This window comes from Manihot esculenta, chromosome 9 (genome assembly GCF_001659605.2).
Source record: "Manihot esculenta cultivar AM560-2 chromosome 9, M.esculenta_v8, whole genome shotgun sequence".
NCBI lineage: Eukaryota > Viridiplantae > Streptophyta > Magnoliopsida > Malpighiales > Euphorbiaceae > Manihot > Manihot esculenta.
In genome coordinates this window covers 17,176,985-17,201,020 of record NC_035169.2, presented here as the reverse complement: position 1 = coordinate 17,201,020, position 24,036 = coordinate 17,176,985, and the positions used below count along the sequence as shown (strand labels likewise).

At 37.9% G+C, this 24,036-nt stretch overlaps 1 protein-coding gene across 3 annotated transcripts in view; it reads right to left on the bottom strand.

The window, feature by feature from the left end:
- LOC110622895 (OVARIAN TUMOR DOMAIN-containing deubiquitinating enzyme 11) overlaps positions 1-24,036 on the bottom strand; it is a 50,551-nt gene that overhangs the window by 8,294 nt on the left and 18,221 nt on the right. For 2 of the 3 annotated variants that reach the window (XM_043960253.1, XM_021767604.2), the window contains exons 4-7: positions 23,777-23,831; positions 23,514-23,588; positions 13,549-13,622; positions 13,385-13,433 (exon numbers count right to left, since the gene is read on the bottom strand). In XM_043960253.1, coding sequence (XP_043816188.1) covers positions 13,385-13,433; positions 13,549-13,622; positions 23,514-23,588; positions 23,777-23,831 — 253 coding nt within the window. Of the gene's footprint in view, positions 1-7,489; positions 7,617-13,384; positions 13,434-13,548; positions 13,623-23,513; positions 23,589-23,776; positions 23,832-24,036 lie in introns of those variants that run through there. The other variant, XM_043960254.1, reaches the window with a different exon arrangement.

Below are 24,036 nucleotides of genomic sequence, written 5' to 3'. Positions count from 1 at the left end.
TGAGCCAATAAAGCTTGAGGCCATCCGAGAATCCCGAGACTATTTCACTCAAAATTGAGGCAAGAGGCCTCACGAGACAGAATTGAGGCAAGAGGCCTCTTGAGACATAATTGAGGCAAGAGGCCTCCGGAGATAGAATTGAGGCAAGAGGCCTCCCGAGACAAAATTGAGGCAAAAGCCTCTCATGTATTTTGTTTTACTTGCAAGAATAGTGCAATAATATTAAATATGACATAGGAAAAACTATGAGCAATACTTCAGAAGTGAACTAGAGGAACAATTATCAATGGCGTGAATCACGAGCTAATGCCTATGAAGTAGGCACGGGTGGAATCCCAGAACTTCAATCCTTGTTGTGGAATGGAGGTAAATAATCTTCTCTTCAATATGAACTTATGCATTAATATTATTGGGAATGGTGACTGTGCAGACATAGAAAGAACAACGTTTATGGGATCAAGCTATAAAGCTAAATCTATTCTAAAAATGAAAGGGTAAAGTCCCATGAATAGAGAGTGTTCACTCTATACATAAGAAAAGGGGGATATGAAATGATAAGCTCCAGTTTTACTACAAGAATGTAACATTTGTTATTCAAGAGAGTTGGTAAACTCCAACAAGGTGTTCATAAGGAAAGTACATAAAGGAACTTTTCAGCATCTATGGATGACACAAGAGGACGTGGCACTCGATTTTTAATAGAGTAAGCGGATTGTGACAACAATTCAAGAGATATGACTGAGCTTAAAACCTTCCTGAAGAAGGTCGGAACCTAGAGGATTATGGTGTAGAGTAAAGGGCGACCAATATTGAGTTGGTTCTATTAACAAGGAATTGAAGGAATATTCAACTCTGATATCTGATTGATAGCCGCCTAAGAAGATGGGCCAAAGCAATAAGTGGGGGAGCAGTCTGAAAGGTGGTAAACAAGAGCACATGGAAGTGGCATAACTAAGCAGTATGAAGTGTTCTCTATGAAGAAAGCCATATGATTTTACAAGTTGCTGGTGCGGAAATGTGTTGAAGGTCTTGAGGGACATGGTGAGTAAAGGGGGAGGGAACATTAGGTATAAATCATAGAGTTGTCAACTCTAAGTTGTTCGTACTTTCTTGTTCCTCCCCGCCTAAGGTAGTATTATTCGCGTGAAGGAATCAAGCATGATGGAAATATTCTGTGAGTGTTGTGTCAAATAAGGGACATGGGATGGAGGAGAAGATCTTCAAAGTCTTCTTGAGGACTCTAAGAGAAGAAATGAGAATCGAAGCTAGTATAAAACAACATATTGTTGCCCAGTGTCAAGTATAGTGGAGTTGATGCTACAAAGCGGGCACGAATACAAGATTCGTACACTATTTACACAATTGTGAGAATCACGCATAAAACTGAAGTGGATGATATGAGGAAATAAAGACCAAGCAGACAACTTGAGTGCGGGGATTAAGTTGAGCATGTCCTTTGACAAACTCGCTTAATCGAGGACATCAAAAACAAGATGAACTTCACAATTTCTTTTTAGTGAACCTGGGACGTTAATTGATGTGGCGTCTCCCAAAATGACACAAATTATCTCTATTTCGACCAACAATTATTCCTTGATAAAGGAGAGGTAGTCGAGAGTAGCGAAGAAGAAACTAGTGACTATCCAAGCATGAAGTGGTGCAAGGGTAAACTCAACGAAAAGTAGCATTTGATGAAGTATTGTCTAGCCGTGCGTGAGTGGGAAAAAAATAATAATAAATGGAGTAAGTTGTGAGAAATGAGTACTGTGGTTATCAACTGTTATGATATTCTTTTATAAATTACTTGATCCTGGTGCGTAACCAGGGAGCAAGCTAGTGCTCCTACAACTCTTACTATGTGGTGCGGCGTTGTTAGTGTAGAAGAAAAGTTCTTGGGAAACTCATATGAAACACTGGTATGGATAAGATGGTGATAGATCAAAGGTGGTGGTTGCCTCGTCTCTCAAAAACATATCCTTTACAAGAGTATAAAAAGAGCACCAAATAGGAAGGGCATACCCTAAAAAAAAAAAAAAAGGAAAAAGAAACCAAGACTAAGTTTTGCGAGGATGAAAATGAGTCGGAAAAGAGGAATAGATGGGAGTCCAGAGGGGATGAAAAGAAAACAACAAGTACCAGAGTATGGGATAATGTCTGAGAAGTGCCAACCAACTATGATTGTTGAGCACATGTTCATTCTCTTTGAGGTAAGTAAACATTTTGATAGGACAACCCAGAGGAATGTATGGTAACATTGGGCAAGAGTTGCATCAAATACCGTTGGGAACAACAACGTTGTGAAAGCAAATAATTCACTCATCCTACGACAAAAGGAAGGAGGATAAGCGAAAACTGACAGAAGTGAGGACCATTGAACTGGTCAAAGGAGTGTGGTGCTCAAGGTAATGATGAGAGATGGAGATCCTTAATGATAATTCAGTACGAGAGAAAGGAATTTAACGAGAGGGAACCCTCTCACATCAGATGAGTATAATGTTTTTGTGTTTCCTGATATCATTCCTTACCTTACTTTATATAGTTATTCATTTATTCTGAAATATTTTGTGGATTATTGAGTCAGGTTCCTTGTGATGTGGGACTTGACAAGTTGGTGCTAACAAATATTGTGAACATATAGGATGTAGCTGCCTTAAAAGGGATTGGATAATAATGTGTAATTAAAAAGGACAAATTTAGTTCTACCTTTTTTGTCGGGCAGGAAAGAGACCTCATAGCCAAATAAAAGTTCTCACAAGTGCATCAACGTGTAGGAGGACCGAGATGGGTCGAGAAGCACAGGTTGCTTGAGGCAAGTTGGTGAGGCGAATCGATGTTGTGAGCTATGATGAAAGCAGTATAAGAAAGGGAGTATCTTCTAGTAATTTCTTAGTGTCAAGTCATGATGATGGTATTAATTGGTTCATGTATAGTCAATCTTAATAGTTGTTTTGAGTAGATTTCTGTGGCTCATAGGATTCAACAAGAAAATGCCCCTTTTCAGTGGTCGTGGATATTTTGTGTGCGTAATGGGAGTCGTTTTGTAGGCATTTGCGTAGACTACATTCTTAGGGAGAGGAAAAGGAGATAAAGTGTACATAATACTAGAGCTTATGAAGGGGAGGAACATAAAATGTACAAAAGGAGAAAGAGAGTGTTGAGCGAACTCTTTTGACTATAGGGACACCAGTTCCTTAGGTGGAATAACGTTGTGTTATGTCAAGCGGATGGGTAAAGACAGTTCAAGTTTTAGTGGTCAAGTGTTGTTGTCACACCTATTGATTTATAATGGATTGTATTCTAGATGACTTGCTATATTAATTCGTATTTGATTCTAATGTGGTTAGTACTAACCTTTCTTATGAGACTATTACAGGTTAATCATGATGTCGTATGGCATGAGTGTATGCAAGTTGATAGATTTGTTGCACCATAGGGTCGTGCTTTGAGGCAAAGAGTAAGGTCGACAATTAAAGACAAGTAATGGCGAGACAAGTTAAGGAGAAAAGAACCAGTGATCAATGACTTCAGGCAATAAGTTCGTGCAGAGGAGTAAAGCAATAATTTCTCGCACCATTTGCAGTAGTCTAAGGAATCAAGGGCAGAACATTTAACACTAGAAGATAGAGCTTTTGTAGTCTCATCATCATTAAGAACTAGCAGTCCACATAGATCAATTAGGAGGAGATACTAAGGATTAAGGCTGTTCAACAATTTAATTGAGAAGGACTGGAATCAAATCACACTGCAAGCCTAAGAATGTCGGACTCAAAGATTGAAGAACCCCAACAAACTCAGTCGACGAGGACGTCGACCATTTAAGTGGGGGAGTGTCAGGGTCATAGAGTTTTCAGGGACCAAAACTGTAATTTTCCAACATTGGAATTCCTAGAAAGCAATATTGGGATAAAATAGTATAAATTAGTAGGAAGATAATGGCCGAGACAATTTGTTGTAATTCCTTTTCATGTATTTATTTTAGGGGGAGTGTCATATGAGACATGTTGATGTCTCTTTCTGCCACAAGCCAAGTTGTTCCTAAGGCTCTTTAAGGAGGAGTGACTAGTTGGCCACCAGTTGGGACTGGGTTGGCTACCATAGGCCTACGGAGATCCAAGTTGTGCCTTCACTCCTTGTAGACCATCCCCCTGTCTATAAGGGAGGTGAGAATTATTGTAACGATTGCATCGATGATAATGTATAATTACTATTTTGCCCCTGAAATAAAATAAGTAGCCTGTTCATTAATTTTCATGTTCAGTTCTTATCTTTTGGGCCTACTGTGAGGCTTTTAATGGAATGTTGCCTGTTGGCTTCGTAGTTCACTTATATAACCTTGACTAATCGGGTATTTATGTTCACAGGATAATTGGGTAACTCTTAAGGCTGACTTGGCTTGAAGGTGTTCAAGTCAAGTGCCGCACGGTTCCTGGTGATTGCTAAAATCTGAAACCATGACACACAGCCTCCTACTTCTGAAAAAGATCACTTACAATGTGACTATTGTGGGAAACCGAGGCATACCAAAGAGACTTGTCGGAAGTTACATGGTCGTCCCACTAGAGGTCGTGGAGGAAAACGAGGTCCCTCCAGAACTCAAGCTAATTCCTCCAGAACTCAAGCTAATTTAGCAAAAACTATGGAGAAGCCCTTTAAGGAGACGACTGAATTCCTTTCCCCTAATGAACTTCAGAGTCTCAAGTGCCTCCTGTCTCATATTGATACCTTTTCATCCTCCGGTGCAACGTCTAACTTTGTAAAGTCAGGTAATGCTTCCTCTCTTAATAATGTTCCATGAATTATCGATTTTAGTGCGAATAGACACATGACAGACTCTTCTAAAGGCTTTCTCAAATATTTTCCTTCTCTAACTAAAGATAGTGCCAAAATTGTTGATGGCTCTTTTACTCCCATATCCGAAACAGGTTATGTTATTTGCACATTCAATATTAAATTATCATTTATCCTTCATGTTCTCCACTTTCCTGTCAACCTTTTATCTGTCAATGGTATCACCAATGTCCTTAACTGTAAAATTGAATTCTTTCCTGATCATTGTGTTATTCAGGATCTTTGCACAGGGAAGAGGATTGGCAATGGTAGGCTGCATAATTGCTTATACATGTTGGAGGGTAATCCAGGTTCTTCGATATCTCAAGCCTGTTTTGAAGAAAATAAGAATGTCAATCAGGAAATAATACAGTGGCACAAGCGGTTAGGGCATCCATCATTTTTTGTCTTAGAAAAACTTTATCCTAATTTGTTTGCTAGAACTCAGTTTGGTTCTTTATTTTGTGATACTTGTGAGTATGTTAAACACACTAGAACATCTTATCCTTTAAGTCATAATAAAAGTCAAATTCTTTTTGCGATTATTCATTCTGATGTTTGGAGGCCTACTCAAACTGTCTCCTTATCTGGTAATCGATGATTTGTCATCTTTATTGATTGTTGCACTCGAATGACCTGGGTCTATTTGATTAAAGCTAAAAGTGATCTCTTTTCTTGTTTTAAAACAATCCTTTCATAAGATAGTTTGTACTCAATTTGATACTAAGGTGAAAATTTTGAGAACTGACAATAGAAGAGAATACATGGATAGTAGCCTTTCTGCTTATTTAGAGAGTAATGAGATAGTACACCAGACTAGTTATCCTTATACTAGTGCTCAAAATGGCATTGCTGAGAGGAAAAATAGGCGTTTATTAGAGGTAGCTCGATCTCTTATGTTCACCATGAATCTACCCAAAGCATATTGGGGATATACAATCCTTTAATCTGCTTATCTTATCAATAGAATGCCTCTCAAGACCCTTAACTTTATGAGTCCTTTAGTGGTTCTACAAGGGAAGAATTCATACGTTGTACCACCAAAAGTATTTGGGTGTGTTTGCTTTGTCCATACTAGGACGACAGGGAAATTGGATCCCAAGGCCCTAAAATGTGTGTTTGTTGGGTATTATCCGACACAGAAGGGATACAAGTGTTATCATCCTCCCTCTAGGAAATACTTAGTCAGTATGGATGTTACTTTCTGTGAAACTGAACCCTACTTCAGTACTACTCACTCATCTCTTCAGGGGGAGAATAATGAGTAAGAAGAGGTGATCCCGAATTCTGTGATTCTGGATGATATGGTTCAACTAGAGAGTTTGAGTTCTAGTAGACAGGGGGAAATGTCCAATCAGGGAGAGAGAATTGGTCGTTTGGACAAGCCAAATTTGAGAAGGTATTCGAGGAGAGATATGACAGAAGAAGTGATTATGCAGTCTATTCAGAGTCAAGAATCTTCTTCTGGTGAGTTACCCACAACTCTTGAATGCTCAAATGACTTAGATAAACCTATTGCACAAAGAAAAGGAGTCAGATCTTGTACTAAACATCCTATTTCTAACTTTGTTTCTTATGAAACTTTGTTTCTTATGAATCCTTGTCTCTTTCCTATAGGTCTTTGCCTTGTCTATTTCCTTTGTGTCTACTCCACAGGATTGGAAGAAAGCTCTTACAGATCCTAAATGGAAGGAAGCAATTATTAAAGAGATAAAAGCATTGGCTAAAAATGAGACCTAGCAGCTTGTCGCTCTCCCTCCTGGGAAGAAACTTGTAGGCGGTAAGTAGGTGTTCACCGTGAAATACAAAGCTAATGACACAATTGTACGGTTCAAGGCCAGATTGGTTGCTAAAGCATTCACACAAACCTATGGAGTGGATTACCAAGAGAAATTTGCCCCAATTGCAAAAATGAACTCAATAAGGATTGTGTTATCTTGCGCAGCCAACTTGGACCGAGACTTGCAACAGTTTAATGTAAAGAATGCTTTTCTCCATAGAGATTTAGAGAAAGAAGTGTTCATGGAAATTCCTTTTGCGTTCGCTGACGAGAAGACACAAGGAAAGGTGTGCAAGTTAAAAAAGGCTTTGTATGGGCTAAAACAATCTCCCAGAGCTTGGTTTGACAAGTTTAGCAGAGCCAAGATATCCTTTGGTTACCAACAAAGCAATGCTAATCTCGCTCTGTTTATCAAACATCACAAGGGTAAGATCACCCTTCTTATTGTGTATGTTGATTGCTGACAGGTAATAACAAAGAGGAAATGGCTCAACTAAAGAGGTTGTTAGCTCAGGAATTTGAAATAAAAAATCTAGGAAAACTGCAATATTTCCTAGGTATCAAGGTGGCTAGATCAAAAAAAGGAATTTTCATCTCCCAAAGAAAGTACATTCTGGATCTTTTAGAAGAAACTGGTATGATGAGATATAAACCAGCAGAATCTCCCATTGAAAGTAATCACAAGCTGGAAATAGGAACTGGTGTGTTCGTCGATATTGAAAGATACCAAAGATTGGTAGAAAGGTTGATTTATCTCACACGCTCGACCGGATATAGCCTATATTGTTAGCTTAGTCAGCCAATTCATGCATGACTCTCGCGAGACTCATATGCAGGCTGTACTTCACATCTTAAGATACCTAAAGTCTGCGCCAGGGAAAGGGCTTCTTTACTCTAAACATGGTCACCTCCGAGTTGAAGCTTTTACAAATGAAGATTGGACATGACCTCTCGATGACAAGAGATCCACCTCTGGCTGCTGCATAATTGTGGGAGGGAACCTTGTCACCTGGAGGAGCAAAAAACAAAATGTTATTGCTCAGTCAAATGTTGAAGCATAATACAGAGTAATAACCCAAGGTGTGTGTCAACTCTTATGGTTGCAAAAGTTATTGGAGGAGTTGAGGTTGCCCAAGAGAGACAAGATAACTTTGTATTGTGACAATAAAGCTGCTATAAGTATAGTACAAAATCCAGTCCAACATGACCGGACGAAGCACACTGAAATTGATCGGCACTTCATTAAAGAAAAATTAATAGGGGTGTTGAGTCTAGTTCATGTGACTTCTAAAACTTTGATGAAAATAAGAAAAAGAGAGTAGAAGATTTGAGAGAAAATGCTTGATAATTCCCATCAAGCCAATTGGGGTATATATACTACTTACAAGAGTACATACTAGATAAGAAAATAAATTAATTCCCTAATTATAGCCTAATCATATCCCAATCATATCACACAATCATATTCCTAATTATCACTACAAATCTAGGATATTTACAGAAATAATCTCAATACTCCCCCTCAAGCTGGAGCGTACATATCATATGCTCCAAGCTGGTTACAAATATACTCTATTCGTGATCCTCGAAGTGATTTTGTGAACACATCAGCCAGTTGATCATTTGAGTTGACAAAGCTAGTAGAAATGCATCCGGACTCAATCTTTTGCCTAATAAAGTGGCAATCCACCTCTATATGCTTCGTCCTCTCATGAAAAACTGGATTTGATGCAATATGGAGGGCTGCTTGATTATCACATATCAACTTCATTTGACCAGTATCGCTATATTTCAATTCCTGAAGGAGTTGCTTCAACCAAATGAGTTCACATGTCCCTAAAGCCATAGCTCGATATTCTGCTTCTGCACTTGATCTTGCTACCACACTTTGTTTTTTACTTTTCCAGGATATAAGATTCCCTCCAATCATAATACAATATCCTGAAGTAGATCGTCTATCTGAAGGAGAACCTGCCCAATCTACATCAGAATAGCCAACAATTTGTGAGTGACCCTTGTCCTCATAGAGTAGCCCTTGTCCTGGAGCTCCTTTGACATATCTGAGAATGCGAATGACTGCATCCCAGTGACTACTGTATGGATTTTGAAGAAATTGACTAACTACACTTACAGCAAAGGAAATATCTGGTCGAGTGATAGTGATATAATTGAGCTTGCCGACCAATCTTTTGTATCTAGCAGGGTCTTTAAGTGATTCCCCCTGTTCAGGAACCAGTTTGACATTTGGATCCATGGGAGTATCTACATGTCTACAATCTAACATGCTTGTTTCTTCCAATATGTCCAAAGCATATTTTCGTTGAGAAATTGCGATACCTGTTTTAGACTATGCCACTTCAATCCCTAAGAAATACTTCAATTTTCCAAGGTCTTTAGTTTGGAAATGATTGACCAAATGTTGTTTAAGCTGAGAGATTCCATCATGATCATTTCCTGTAATGACAATATCATCAATATAGACCACCAAGTAGATGCATCTATTGTCATTATGTCGAAAAAACACGGAATGATCAGAATCACTTCGAGACATTCCAAACTGTTGAACTACATTGCTGAATCGCCCGAACCATGCTCTTAGAGACTGTTTTAGACCATACAATGAGCGTCGAAGACGACATACTAAGCCTGACTCCCCCTGAGCAACAAACCCCGGAGGTTGCTCCATATAGACTTCTTCGGCGAGTTCTCCATGAAGAAATGCATTTTTAATGTCCAGTTGATGAAGGGCCCAGTGATTAATTGGGCCAATGAGATAAGGAGACGAACAAAAGCTATTTTGGCTACTGGAGAGAAAGTATCACTGTAATCAAGCCCATAAATCTGAGTGTAACCTTTAGCTACAAGGCGAGCTTTATGGCGATCAATTTTGCCATCAGGTCCCACCTTAACTGTGTAAACCCATCGACAACTAACAGTAGACTTGCCAGGTGGTAAAGAGACCAGTTCCCAAGTTCCATTATTATGAAGAGCAGTCATCTCCTCAACCATTGCATTACACCAACCAGGATGATCCAATGCTTCTCTAACTGTCTTGGGTATAGAAACAGCAGACATAGTGGAAACAAAAGTATAATAAGAAGGAGACAAACGATGATAACTCACAAAATTATAAATGGGATGAGGATTGCGAGAAGAGCGAATACCTTTTATGAGAGCAAGAGGAGGAGTAGCTGTTGCTACTGAAGGCATGACCGAAGGAGGTGAAGATGGAACTGGAGGTGAGTCACTAGAAGTACCTGCATCAGGGAGAGAAGTATCAGTGTTAGTAGCAGATGGGTGGGGCCGACGGGTGTAGACCTGAAGGGGTGGACTGACATGAGGCCAAGGAGATATAAGAGGTGTAGGTACAGGCAAAGCGCTAGGAACAAAGGTTTTATGCGTTGGACTAGAAGAAAAGTAAGGGGAGGTTTCAAAAAAGGTGATATCTGCAGAGACAAAATATCTGTTAGTAGTGGGATCATAGCATTTGTAACCTTTTTGAAGCCGAGAATAGCCAAGAAAGACGCATTTAACTGATTTGGGCTGGAGTTTGTCTTTACCAGGGGTATGATCATGAACAAAACATATACATCCAAAAACTCGCAGTGACAACTGGTTGGAGGTCTGGTTAGGAAAGAGAACCGAATGAGAACTCTAATGCTGTAAAACAGAGGAAGGCATACGGTTGATCAAATAGCAGGCAATAAGGACCGCCTCACCCCAAAAACGCAGCGGAACATTATGATGTATAAGTAAGGTGCGGGCGATTTCAATCAAATGCCGATTTTTACGCTCGGCAACACCATTTTGTTGAGGAGTATGGGCACAAGAAGTCTGGTGAGTAATACCCTGAGTAGACAAGAAATGAGAAAAAGAGAAAAGATATTCTCGTACATTATCACTACGCAAAATCTTAATGCGAACACCAAATTGATTATGTATCTCAGCACAAAATTTTTGAAAAATGGAGAATAACTCGGATCGATTCTTCATTAAAAACAACCAAGTGCAACGAGAATAATCATCAATAAAAGTAACAAAATACTGAAATCCCAAAGTTGTACTGACACAACTTGGACCCCAAATATCTGAATGAACAATATCAAAAATCGAAGTGGCCCTATTATTGACTCGCTTGGGAAATGAAGCCCGAGTTTGTTTCCCAAGTTGACATGACTCGCATGACAAAGAAGACAAAGAAGAAAGACTGGGGACGATTTTCTGCAATTTGAGAAGACTAGGATATCCCAAACGGTTATGAATAAGCTCAGCAGACGTAGTAGAAACAAAAGCAACTGAAAAGGTGGAAAGGTGGTACAATCCTTGTGACTCAGATCCTGTTCCGATCATTCTCCCAGTACTTCGATCCTGCACAACAACAGAATTAGTAGTAAAGGTTACTGAACAATTAAGGTTTTTGGTCAATTTGCTAATGGAGATTAAATTATATGGACATTCAGGAGTGAACAAGACGGTAGTTAAGGAAATAGAAGGAAGAAGTTGTACATCTCCTATTCCTTTAACTTGAGTTTGTGAACCATTAGCTAGGGTGACTTTAGATGGTGTAGAAGGTGAAACAAGAGTAGAGAAAAGATTGTGATTACCAGAGATGTGATCAGAAGCACCAGAGTCTAGGATCCATGGACCAATAGGTGAGGACTTAGTTAGACAAGCAAAGGAATTACCGGAGTGAGCAATGCTGGTAGATGGAGGATGTTGCTTAGCTGCTTGGAACTGCAAGTATTCTTTATAGTCCTCTCCAATTAAAGTAATTGAATCTAGATTCTGAGATTTATTGGTAGGTTGTGGAAGCAGACCTTCTTCATTAGATTGGGCAAGATGGGCTGCCAGCTTGCCAGTATTATCCGATTGATTGGACCGTGGTGGTCGGCCATGTAGTGCCCAACAAGCATCCCGTGTGTGACCCTTTTTATCACAATAAGTGCAATGAAATTTCTTTCCTTTACCTTTGCGATTGCCTCCTTGTCCTTGATTTCTTTGTACAGCCAAAACTGAGGATTCCATATCTGTAGCATCACTCTTACTAAGGGAAATACGTAAGAGCCTAGCTGACACATCTTCTAAAGTTGGAATAACTGAACCAGTCAAAATTTGATCTTTCACAGAGCAAAGGTCAGATCGCAATCCAATTAATGCCAAAACCATAAAAAATTTATCACGTTGTCCTTCTTGCGCATCAACATCATTAGTAAGGGGCATAAGAGAATTAAATTCATCTTTCAGAGTGTCTACTTGACCCAAGTAACTAGCCATATCCTGATGATTTTGTTGTTAGTGAACCATATCTGACACAAGCTTATAGATGCGTTGTATATCATTAGTATACAACGTTTTGGCCTTAGTCCAAACCTTACAAGTTTTACAAGATTGAAACAAAGCAAGCAATTTTGGATCCAACGAATGCCACAAAAGACTACATAGTTGAGCATCAATCTTAACCCAGTTGGGTCTATCAGTGACAGTGATATCAGTGGCGTTTTTTGTTAAATGATCATTATATCCCTGTCCCACAAACCATAATTCTACGGATGCAGCCCAAGACACATAATTATTATTCCCTTGCAACTTAACCGTAGCAATTGAAAAGACAGGTTTAAGAGACTCAGAACCTGTATTGAGGGTGTTTTGCTTCTCAGACATGTCAAGAGAGATTCTGAAACAACAAGGGATCAAATAGAGACCCGAATCTGCAAAAAGGAGTCGAATTGCCAAAAAGAGCGCCTGTGAACAGTAAATCTGACGACCGGACTTACTAGGCTGGGGTCGCCGGAGGCGAGCGAGGCTGGAGGAAGAGTCGCCGGCGTGAAACAGTCGCCGAAGGATGTTCACGCGTCCGCGCGTGGAGGATGGACGTGTGAAGACGGGCTGATCTGACAACCGGACCTACTGGGCTGTGGTCGCCGGAGCCGGGCGAAGTTGGGAGAAGGATCGCCGGCGTGAAACGGTCGCCGGAAAGTGGTGCACGCGCCGGCGCATGGCCGAAAGCAATCTGTGCAGGGTGGCGCGTGGAGGCCCGTCCGGAGGCGGTGCTTCGCCGGAAAATAGATCGAAGGCCGGCGTGGGGAATGGGCTGGGTGGTGAGACTAACTGATTTCCAGAAAGTCACCAAAGTAATGTGGCAGGTCTGCCACTCAAAGGTGAACCAAATTTCTTGGCTCTGATACCATGAAACTTTGATGAAAAGAAGAAAAAGAGAGTAGAAGATTTGAGAGAAAATGCTTGATAATTCCCATCAAGCCAATTGGGGTATATATACTACTTACAAGAGTACATACTAGGTAAGAAAATAAATTAATTCCCTAATTATAGCCTAATCATATCTCAATCATATCACACAATCATATCCCTAATTATCACTACAAATCTAGGCTATTTATAGAAATAATCTCAATATATAGAAATAATCTCAACAACTTCTATAGGGCAACTTGCGGATGTGTTTACTAAAAGGCTCAACAACAAAATCTACCATAATCGGATTTGCAAGTTGGGCATGTGCGACATTTTTGCACTAACTTGAGGGGGAGATTATCTCTATAATTATTATTTGCTTTCTGTTTAGATATAATTTTTTGTGTATAAATAGTCATGCTACACCAATTGTAAAGATTTAGAGTGAAATACAAGAATACTCTAAATTTTCCCAAAATTCTTCACTTATAAAGACAAGTAGGATGCTAAGTACATAGCATTAAGTTGTTTATATAGAATATATCAAAATAGGTGAATAAAGAGGAGGAAAAAAATAGTACTTACTCGATCTGCAGCTGCTTGTAAAGTAACATGATCCCCCCATTCCCCTGGTCTAGAAGAATAAAAATCATTCCATGCACAAACCAAATTAGCCCAAGTGACATTCATCAAATATGCTCTCATTTTTGCAAGAAGAAAGCTAATATTCATAGCCATAGAAATCTTACTTTTTCATTTTCTTCAAGTAGCTTCTGTACTTCATCGGCACATAACCTTCATATAACTTTTTGAAATGTTTTAGCTGACAAAAAAGAGAGAAAAAAAACTAAAATAATAATGAAGCATTAAAATCAAACAATATAAGGCAATTAAGCACACCATTCGTATGCAAGAACATGTGTGAGTACATATCAGTAGGTAAACTGATAAGTGATAAGGTTAATCATATACTCCCAAACTCCATTACTTTCCCCATCCGCAGCTAGAGCTTCCAAATTTTTCATCTTGCTTATGAGATGCGACATGGTTGTTGCTTCAAATTAATTAAATGGTTGTTGCTTCAAATTAATTAAATGGAAGCAAGTAAAAAAGAAATATGACAACGCAAATGGAAAATTTCACTTCAATTCTTCATGTTCCTAACATTCATAATAATCTTCTTTGTTAGCTCTATTACTCAAACCCTTGATTGAAAATTTAAGTTTTTTCTACTCATTTGTGGATATCAGGAACTGAAAACAAGGAGAATAATCAGTAGAGGTAGATTACAAGATGGCTAGCATCTTCTAGATGACAATTGTAGTTCCTCAAATCCTAACATGAACCATACTTAATTAGAACATTGCTAACGAAGAGATCATCTAGTGCATAGGCAATTAGGACATCCGTACTTTCCTACTTCAAAAAGGTATACCCAAATTTATTTTTTAAGCAATGCAACTCAAATTTACTAGTTTGATGCTTGTGAACTTGCTAAATACACAAGACACTTATCACTTAATAAATAATAAAAGCTTGATCTATTTTATGATTATCCATTCTCATGTATGGGGACCCACCCAAATCATGTTAATATCTAGTTATCAATGTTTTGTCACTTTTATTGATTGTTGCATTAAATTGATATGAGTTTATTTGATGAAAGCTGTTGATTTATTTGCCAATTTCCAGTGACATGATTTAATTTGATTATAGATTCTAGGTAAAAATTAGTGTAGAAAGGCAATATTTGTTATCTATTACAACAAAGATTACAACCTATTTAGACATGAGAGACTCTATCTAAACAAGAAGGAAAATCAAGCCTATAATCATGCAATCCCTAAGATTAAGCAACTGACACATTTATCAATATTTACTTCCTATATTAACATATTTACTTTCTATAATTTGTAACACTCCCCCTCAAGTTGGAGTATAGATGTTAATCATGCCCAACTTATTACATATATAATCAACTCGAGTCCCATTTAGAACTTTAGTGAAGATATCTCCTAGTTGTTCTCCAGTTCGGATATGTCCAATTGAGATTATCTTTTGTTAGACCTTCTCCCGAACAAAATAATAATCAATCTCGATGTGTTTAGTTCTCTCATGAAATATTGGATTGGAGGCAATGTGGATAGCTGCTTGATTATCACACCACAACTTAGCAGGCACCGAATTTATGAACCCAACTTCTTCCAATAGTTGACATACCCACAAGACTACAAACGGCTTGAACCATGACTCGATATTCAGATTCGGCACTAGAACGGGAGACCACATTTTGCTTCTTACTTTTCTATGCAACCAGGTTACCTCCCACAAAAACACAATATCCAGTAGTTAACCTCCTATCAACCTTCGAGCCTGTCCAATCAGCATCAGAAAAACATTCAATATTTGAGTGCCCATAGTTACCATAGAATAGGCCTCACCCTGGAGCCCCTTACAAGTAACAAAGAATCTGTCCCAGAGCATCCCACTAGGCAACAGTAGGGGAGGACATAAATTGACTTACCATACTCACTGAATATGCAATATCAGGACAAGTCACCGTCAAATAATTCAGCATGCCAACTAATCTTCTATACATTTCAGGATCTGCAAATGGCTCACTGTCTTCTGTGGTAAATTGAAAGTTAAGGGTCATTGGAGCACTACAAGGCTTAGCACCCAATTTTCCTATTTATGCCAACAAATCATGAACATATTTTCATTGAGATAAGAAGATACCTTTCTTACACCGCATAACTTCGATTCCTAAAAAATATTTCAAGGACGCCAAATCCTTTGTATGAAACTGTGCTTTAAGAAATTTTTTTAGGGATGTGATGCCAGCAACGTCACTTCCTGTGATAACAATATCATCCACATATACTACAAGCAGAATTACTCCACTATTAGAATTTCTATAAAATACTGAGTGATCACACTTACTCATCTTCATTCCAAACTGTTGGACCACTTCACTAAACCTGCCAAACCATGTCCAAGGACTTTGTTTCAAGCCATAGAGGAGTTTTCGAAGTCTACAAACCTTGCCTGACTCCTCATGAGCAACAAAACCAGCTGGTTGCTCAATATACACCTTCTCCTGAAGGTCACCATGGAGAAAAGCATTTTTAATATCCAGTTGATGTAAAGGTCAATCATGTGTAGCTGCCAAGGAAATAAACAATTAAACAGATGCAAGCTTGGCAACTGGAGAGAATGTATTAGAATAGTCAACTCCATGAGTTTGAGCATAACCTTAGGCCACTAAACGGGCCTTGAGGCGAGCAACAGATCCATCAGGGTTTACTTTCACAGCAAACACCCATTTACACCTAATAGCCCGCTTTCCAGAGGGCAAGGACATCAACTTCCAAGTACCATTAGCGTCGAGGGCCATCATTTCCTCTTCCATTGCAGCACGCCAACCAAGATGGGACAAAGCCTCAATAACAGTTTTGGGGACTGAAATAAAATCTAAAGCAGTGACAAAACAACGAAAAGAAGAGGATAATTGACTATAAGAGACACAGGACGAAATAGGATAAGTGCAAATACGTTTACCTTTGCGAAGAGCAATAGGCAAATCCAAATCAGACAGTGAAGGATCAGTGGGAGCAAGATCTATTGACGAACAAGTGGGTAGCGAAACAGAGTCAGAGTCCTCTAAGCGTCTAGAATACACATGAAAGATGGGAGGGCGACCTGGCACATGAGCGGAAGGTGTAGGAGTAGTCTGAGGAGACAGAGAGCGAGCAGTGTATAACAAGAGGTCATCTTCCTCCCTCTGAGTATTATAAACAGATGATGGCAGAAAAAACGGAGTGGACTCAAATAATGTTACATCAACAGATACAAGATACCGATTAAAATCAGGAAAAAACAACGATACCCTTCGTGACGTCGAGAGTAGCCAAGGAAGACACATTTGAGTGATTTGGAATCCAATTTAGTAACTTGTGGATGAACATTGCGAACAAAACAAGTACAATCAAAAATACGTGGCTCAATAGAAAACAAAGATTTAATGGGAAACAGAATGTTATAAGGGATATCACCATGAAGGATGGAGGATGGCATGTGATTGATCAAAAAGCAAGCACTGGATACAGCATCAGTCCAAAAGCATTTAGGTACTTTCATTTGGAATAAGAGGGTTCTGGCTACTTTAAGAATATGTCGATTTTTTTTCTTTCGGCAACTCCATTCTGTGAAGGAGTGTCAACACAAGAGGACTGATGAATAATCCCTTTTTGTAACAAATAACATTGAAATTCCCTAGAGAGATACTTTTTAGCATTATCACTTTACAATATACTTATGGAAATATTAAATTGAGTTTGGATTTCAGCATGAAATGCACAAAAGATAGAGAATAATTCTAAACGACTCTTCATTAAAAATAACCAAGTAGTACGAGAGTGTTGAATCCCACATCGGTTGTGGAAAGAGGTAATGTGCCCCTTATATGGGCCATAGGCACTCCTCCCCTTTGAGCTAGCTTTTGGGGTGAGTTAGGCTTGACCCAAATTTAACACAGAGAAATCATCAACAAAAGTAATAAAGTACTTAAAGCCAGACTCAGACACAATAGAACAAGAACCCCAAACATCTGAATGTACTAACTCAAAGCGGGACAAAGCCCGTTTATTGACTCGAGACACTGTAGGTAAACAATGATGTTTGGCAAATTGACAAGAATCACAATCTAAAACAGACAAAGAATGAAACTGTGGATATAACTTCTTCAAAGCCGAGAGAGAAGGATGCCCCAAATGGCAATGAACATCAAAGGGTGTTAAACGCGTGGAACATGCAAGAGATCTAGCTAGTTGCTGATCCAAGACGTAAAGACCCTTTGACTCACGCCTTCTACCAATAATCTGCTTCGTCGAAAGATCCTGAAAAACTTAATGATCAGAAAAGGATGAGACACAACAATTCAGTGCACGAGTAAGTTTACTAACGGAAAGCAAATTAAACGCAAAAGTACATTTTGAATCTTTTGGATGAAACTAGTATGTTGGGGTATAAACCAGCAGATCTCCCATTGAAAGCAATGACAAGATGCAAGCAGGAACTGGTGAGTCTGTGGATATTGGAAGATACCAGAGATTAGTAGGGAAGTTGATTTATCTCTCACACACTCGACCGGATATAACCTATGTTGTTAGCTTAGTCAGCCAATTCACGCATGACCCTCGCGAGACTCATATGAAAGTTGTATAAGCAGTGAATTCATGCATGACCCTCGCAAGACTCATATGCAGGCTGTACTTCACATCTTGAGATATCTAAAGTTTGCGCCAGGGAAAGGGCTTCTTTACTCTAAACATGGTCACCTCCAAGTTTAAACTTTTACATATGCAGATTGGGCAAGATCTCTCGATGACAAGAGATCACCTCTGGCTACTGCAAAGTTGTGGGAGGGAACCTTGTCACCTGAAGGAGCAAAAAATAAAGAGTTGTTGCTCGGTCAAATGCTGAAACAAAATACAGAACAATGGCCCAAAGTGTGTATGAACTCTGATGGTTGCAGAAGTTATTGGAGGAGCTGAGATTGCTCGAGAGAGACAATATAACTTTGTATTGTGAAAATAAAGCTACCATCAATATAACACAAAATCCAGTTCAACATGACTGAACGAAGCACATTGAGATTGATCGGTACTTCATTAAAGAAAAATTAATAGACGGTGTCTTGAGCTTAGTTCACGTGACTTCTACTGGGCAACTTGCAGATGTGTTTACTAAAGGACTCAACAATAAGATCTATCATAAGTTGATTTGCAAATTGGGCTTGTGCAACATCTATGCACCAACTTGAAGGGGGGAGTATTGACTTATTTACTGATTTTAGGGATATGATTTGATTTGATTAGGATCCTTAATTATCTCTATAGTTATTATTTGATTAATTGATTATTTGCTTCCTATTTAGTTATAATTCTTTGTGTATAAATAGTCATGTAAACCAATTGTAAAGATCAAGAGTGAAATATAAGAATACTCTAAAATTTTCCAAAATTCTTCAATAAGGAAAGTAATTAAGAAAGTGTTTAGAGGAACTCATCATGTATCTATTTGCACCAGAATCAATAATCTACAGTGCAGTATCAAAAACACGTACATCACCTCCATTAGTGCCTTTCTTATTGTAGAAGGATAATATTTGTTGTTGTATTTCATAATAGAGATTACAATCTATTTATACATGAAAGACGATATCTAAATAGGAAGAAAAATCAAGATTACAAACTATTTATATATGAAAGACGATATCTAAACAGGAAGGAAAATCAAGTCTATGATTATACAATCCTAAGTTTAAGCAACTGATCTATCTATCAATATTTACTTCCTATATTAACATATTTACTTCCTATAACCTATAACACTCCCCTTCAAGTTAAAGCATAAATGTTAATCATGTTCAACTTGTTACATATATAATCAATTTCAGCCATAAGGACAACAAACCCAAAACAATCAAAATAAACAAAAGATCAGAAGAACAGAACCCGTGAACAATAACTCGTGAACAGTACCCGATGAACCGTACCTGATGGAGCCGGATGTCTCTAAATGTTACCCTTTATGGTAACCCAAATGAACAAAGCCCTAAATCTCCAAATGTTACCCTTTATGGATAACCCCGATGAACAGAGCCCTAATTCTCCAAATGTTACCCTTTATGGGTAATCCAAATGAACAGAGCCCTAAATCTCCAAACGTTATATGAGCAGTCCCAATGAACAGAGCCCTAACTCTCCAAATGTTACCCTTTATGAGTAACCCAAATGAACGGAGTCCTAAGTCTCCAAATATTACCCTTTATGGATAATCCAAATGAACGGAGCTCTAAGTCTCCAAGCGTTACCCTTTATGGGTAACCCAAATGAATAGAGCCCTAAGTCTCCAAGCGTTACCCTTTATTGGTAACTCAAATGAACAGAGCCCTAAGTCTCTATTGGTAACCCAAATGAACAAAGCCCTAAGTCTCTAAACGTTGGTAACCCAAATGAACAGAATCCTAAGTCTGTAAACGTTACCCTCCAAATGTTACCATTTATTGATAACCCAAATAAACAATCCAAATAAATAGAGTCCTAAGCCTCCAAATGTTATGGATAATCCAAATGAACAGTATCAAAAAATGCCTCCACCCAACACCTAAACGGCAAAAGAACCACAAATATGACAAGGGGCTGCAAGGCGACTTTAGGTGGACGGTGAGAGACAAATATTACCCTAGATGGATAATACAAAAAAACAGGAGCCCTAAGTCTCCAAAAAAATTTAAATATCTAATGAGGCTCTGATACCATGTAGAAAGATAATATTTGTTGTTGTATTTCACAATAGAGATTACAACCTATTTATACATGAAAGACGATATCTAAATAGGAAGGAAAATCAAGATTACAACCTATTTATATATGAAAGACGATATCTAAACAGGAAGGAAAATCAAGTCTATGATTATACAATCCTAAGATTAAGCAATTGATCCATCTATTAATATTTACTTCTTATATTAACATATTTGCTTCCTATAACCTATAACACTTATCTACCATTTTAAAGGTAAAAAAGGGCCAGCAACATAGAGGCAGGAACTACCAAGTTACTGTTAAAATACCTTGAAAAACAAAAAGGTGAATCTGGTCACAGAACTGGGCCGGTCAAAGGCACGACATGCCGAAAAGAAGCATCGATAAAAAAGGACTTCGAAGAAGGGCTCACGCATTGGTGCATGGAAGGAGACGCAGAATGCTGTGGGGGCGTGTGAGGACAGGCGTGCTTGGAGCGGGATCGCATCGCCGAGGATCGGCCGAAAATTTGATGGGGGCTTTCCTTCGAGACAAGTGGTGTCGAATAACTCCTTTGATATAGTCATCTAGAAACTTGACCTATTAGTTAACTCTAACTTTTTGTGACAAATTTAAAACCTATACCAATTGAAGAGGCAAGACTCTAATACTATGAAGAATTTTGGAATAAATTTTTAATTCTATTTCAATTTAATTGATCTTTACAAGATTTGAGTATTTATATACAAAGAATCAGTCTAAATTAGGAATATTTATAATAAGAATAAAATCCCTATAATAAAGCCCTATATTCAAGGCTAATTAGGATCCCAAATATGTGAATCCTCCTAATTAGAAACTTTCTATGTTGGTCAACAAAAATATATAATATGAGAAGAATTGTTGTGCAATCATAATGAAAATGAGAGGAAGCTCTGTAAAAGCATGAGAATAAAAATGGAGGAGATAAACAGAAAGAAAGAGGAGGCTGGGGGGATGGGAAGTTGAAAATTGCAATTGTTCTTGCTAGAGTATTAAACTTCCAAATCATTCACCAAAACAGAAAATATACAAGGTGAATATAATTAATGGAATTACCCAATGTAGAACCCCATAAACTGCAGCACTTATACAGTTTCATTTCATCGTAGTGTGAAAATCATGGTCAATTGTGTCACATTGACTAACATGCTCGCGAGTTTTATGCTTGTAATCTACCCAATTTGGATAGACAGCTTCATCGACATTAAAGGTGCTTGTCAATAATTTCAGTTGCAGCCCACAGGAGGTGACTCGGTGACTCGAGAATTATACTAACAAAATGCTCCTGCATGCTCTCTAGTCTTTTATCAAACTTGACTCCTCTGCAGAACATTAAACTATAGTCTGCTCTGAATGGTTTGGAAAGACATGTACTTGTTTTTGGTTTCCAAGCATCTTCTCTACTAGCAAACAGAACAATATTCATCCTATCTATGGTTTCCATGAGCACAATGCTTCCTACACCATATTATAGCTTCATGGTCAGTCTGATAAGTGGTATCTCTATTTTTGTTTATTCTGCTACAAAATCCAAGAATTAGAACTTACTCCCTCACAAGTCACAACTATTCAATTGGAGAGCAGAGACAACAATTACCCACCTCCGCCACCAAAGATACTTCAAAAGTTTAGGGTCTCACCTTTACCTATAATTTGAATTCACCTTGATACATCAAACCAAAGGATTAATCTATTAACCGTTTCATCCTTACAGGAACCAATTCTCCTATATATGTCCTTGCCATTGAATATCGATGAACTTTACAATTTTCTAAGCATCGCATCCCAAAAATATACTATGATAAAAAAAACAATCAGACATTAGACAAGTCCTAATTTGAGAGCCCATTAATGTTTCAGTCATCTACCAGTTATCCTGCTAACAGCAACTTCTTCATGCAAAAATGCCAGAACTGTGAGGAAATGTCAAGGGGACCCTCCTGTAAATTCAATATTTTTTCTTTTTAACTGCAATTGAGATCACAGTTGTGGTGCTGCATTATTGAGAGATGTAACTTGTAAAAATATAATATTTGTTATATCTCACAATAGAGATTACAATCTATTTATACATGAGAGACAATATCTAAACAGGAAGGAAAATCAAGCCTATGATTATACAATCCCTAAAATTAAGCAACTGACCCATCTATCAATATTTACTTTCTATATTAACATATTTACTTTCTATAACTTATAATATAACTTAAGTGCCAAATTTATTAAAAAAACTCACTTAGAGTGCCAAATTTTAAAAAATTCATAGCTTTTCACCACAGCTTTTAAATTAAAAAAGGGAAATGACTTAAATTTCATAGTTTAACGAGAACCTTTTTCCAAATAGTTTAATAAGATTTTAATTAAATATTGCCATGTATTAGTACTTTAATACAAAATAATTACCGCTTGAAAGAATTTGTAATTACTTTATTAAAGTACAAAATAATTACCGCTTGAAAAGAATTTGTAATTACTTTATTACTAATTTAAGTACTAATTTATTAAACATAGAATCTTTATAAAGATTAAATATGAAGTTTCTTACAATTAGTTTTAGAAAAAAATGAAGCAGAGAAAAAGTAGCCGAAAAGAGGTGACGTCAAACACAATTTGTTTACAAATGGGCCTACTGACAAAACAAAAGCTTAAAAGAAGGTCCTCTAAATAAAAATAACAATAGCAACAACAATAGTGTGTAGGCATTTGTTCGTACCAGGTATGACCTGGTACGTCCTCCTCCCCTCCCCCCCCCCCCAAAACAACTCCACCACCTTTGTCTCTCCCAAAGGCTCTCTTCTCTCTCTTCTGTTTTTTGCACGCTACACTAATGAGTAGTGATTGTTCAAACTGACATTCGATGGGTGTCTTGCATGGAATTGGAACCAACATATAACAGATTCTCCATATGTTTCACAGAAATATCCATCAAGGATGTTCATGTGCCATTAATTTTCATTAGGCATAACGCAAGCTGACATTTAAAACTATTATCCTATTTAAGTATAACCCACGTTCGGTAATGGCTTCTAATTTTGTGATGCTTATAACATTTAGAAAAAGGTATCTCAGCACATAAGCTTTGGTCAATTAGTAAAGGAACAAAATGAGCACAAACATTCCATGCCATCAACTTCCGCCAAAAATGAAAAGACAAGAACAGCATAACGTAAGCTCCAGAAGAGGACCCACAATAAAAACAATATTCAACAGTCTAAAAAACAAGAGTAGGCAGCATTAGCAGGCAATAAAATTTCCACGAGAAAACAGTTCAATGAGAATGATAAAGCAAGCATTATCTTATTATGTTTTTATTATCAATCTGCAAAGGATGCTGACTGTGGATGAGAGTTTAGCAACTATACCTGCTTGACTACTTGCTTCCGCACATGTTTGTGGTAATCTGGATTGCGAAACAGCTGATCTGCTAATGCTCGGAACTGTTATTTCAAAGCAAATAACAATTTTTGCGATGAGCTTGATGCAAGATGAAGTGATTATTTATAAGCACAAGTTGACAGTTCTCACAGACACATCCAATATAAATGCAGCACAAACAGAATATGATAGAAAAGTACAATTTCTAATAAAAAAATGAGATTGTGGGAAATGGAATTTGATGCTGAACCTGGCAATTCCCATCACCCTCCATTTGCAGTTCTGCTAAACCATATGTTGTTAACCTGAATAAAAAAACAAATATGGTTAAGAACTCCAGATAGAGAGAGACAGAGAGTACACACACATAAAAGATAAATTATTCAAGGTTTGGAGGTAAACATAGTCTATTTAAGAATCATGTTTGTTGGGAAACGACACTATCTAAAAGATGCATCTAAGAGAAATGGAACTCAATAAATCGAATGATAAAAGAAATGTATAATAAAA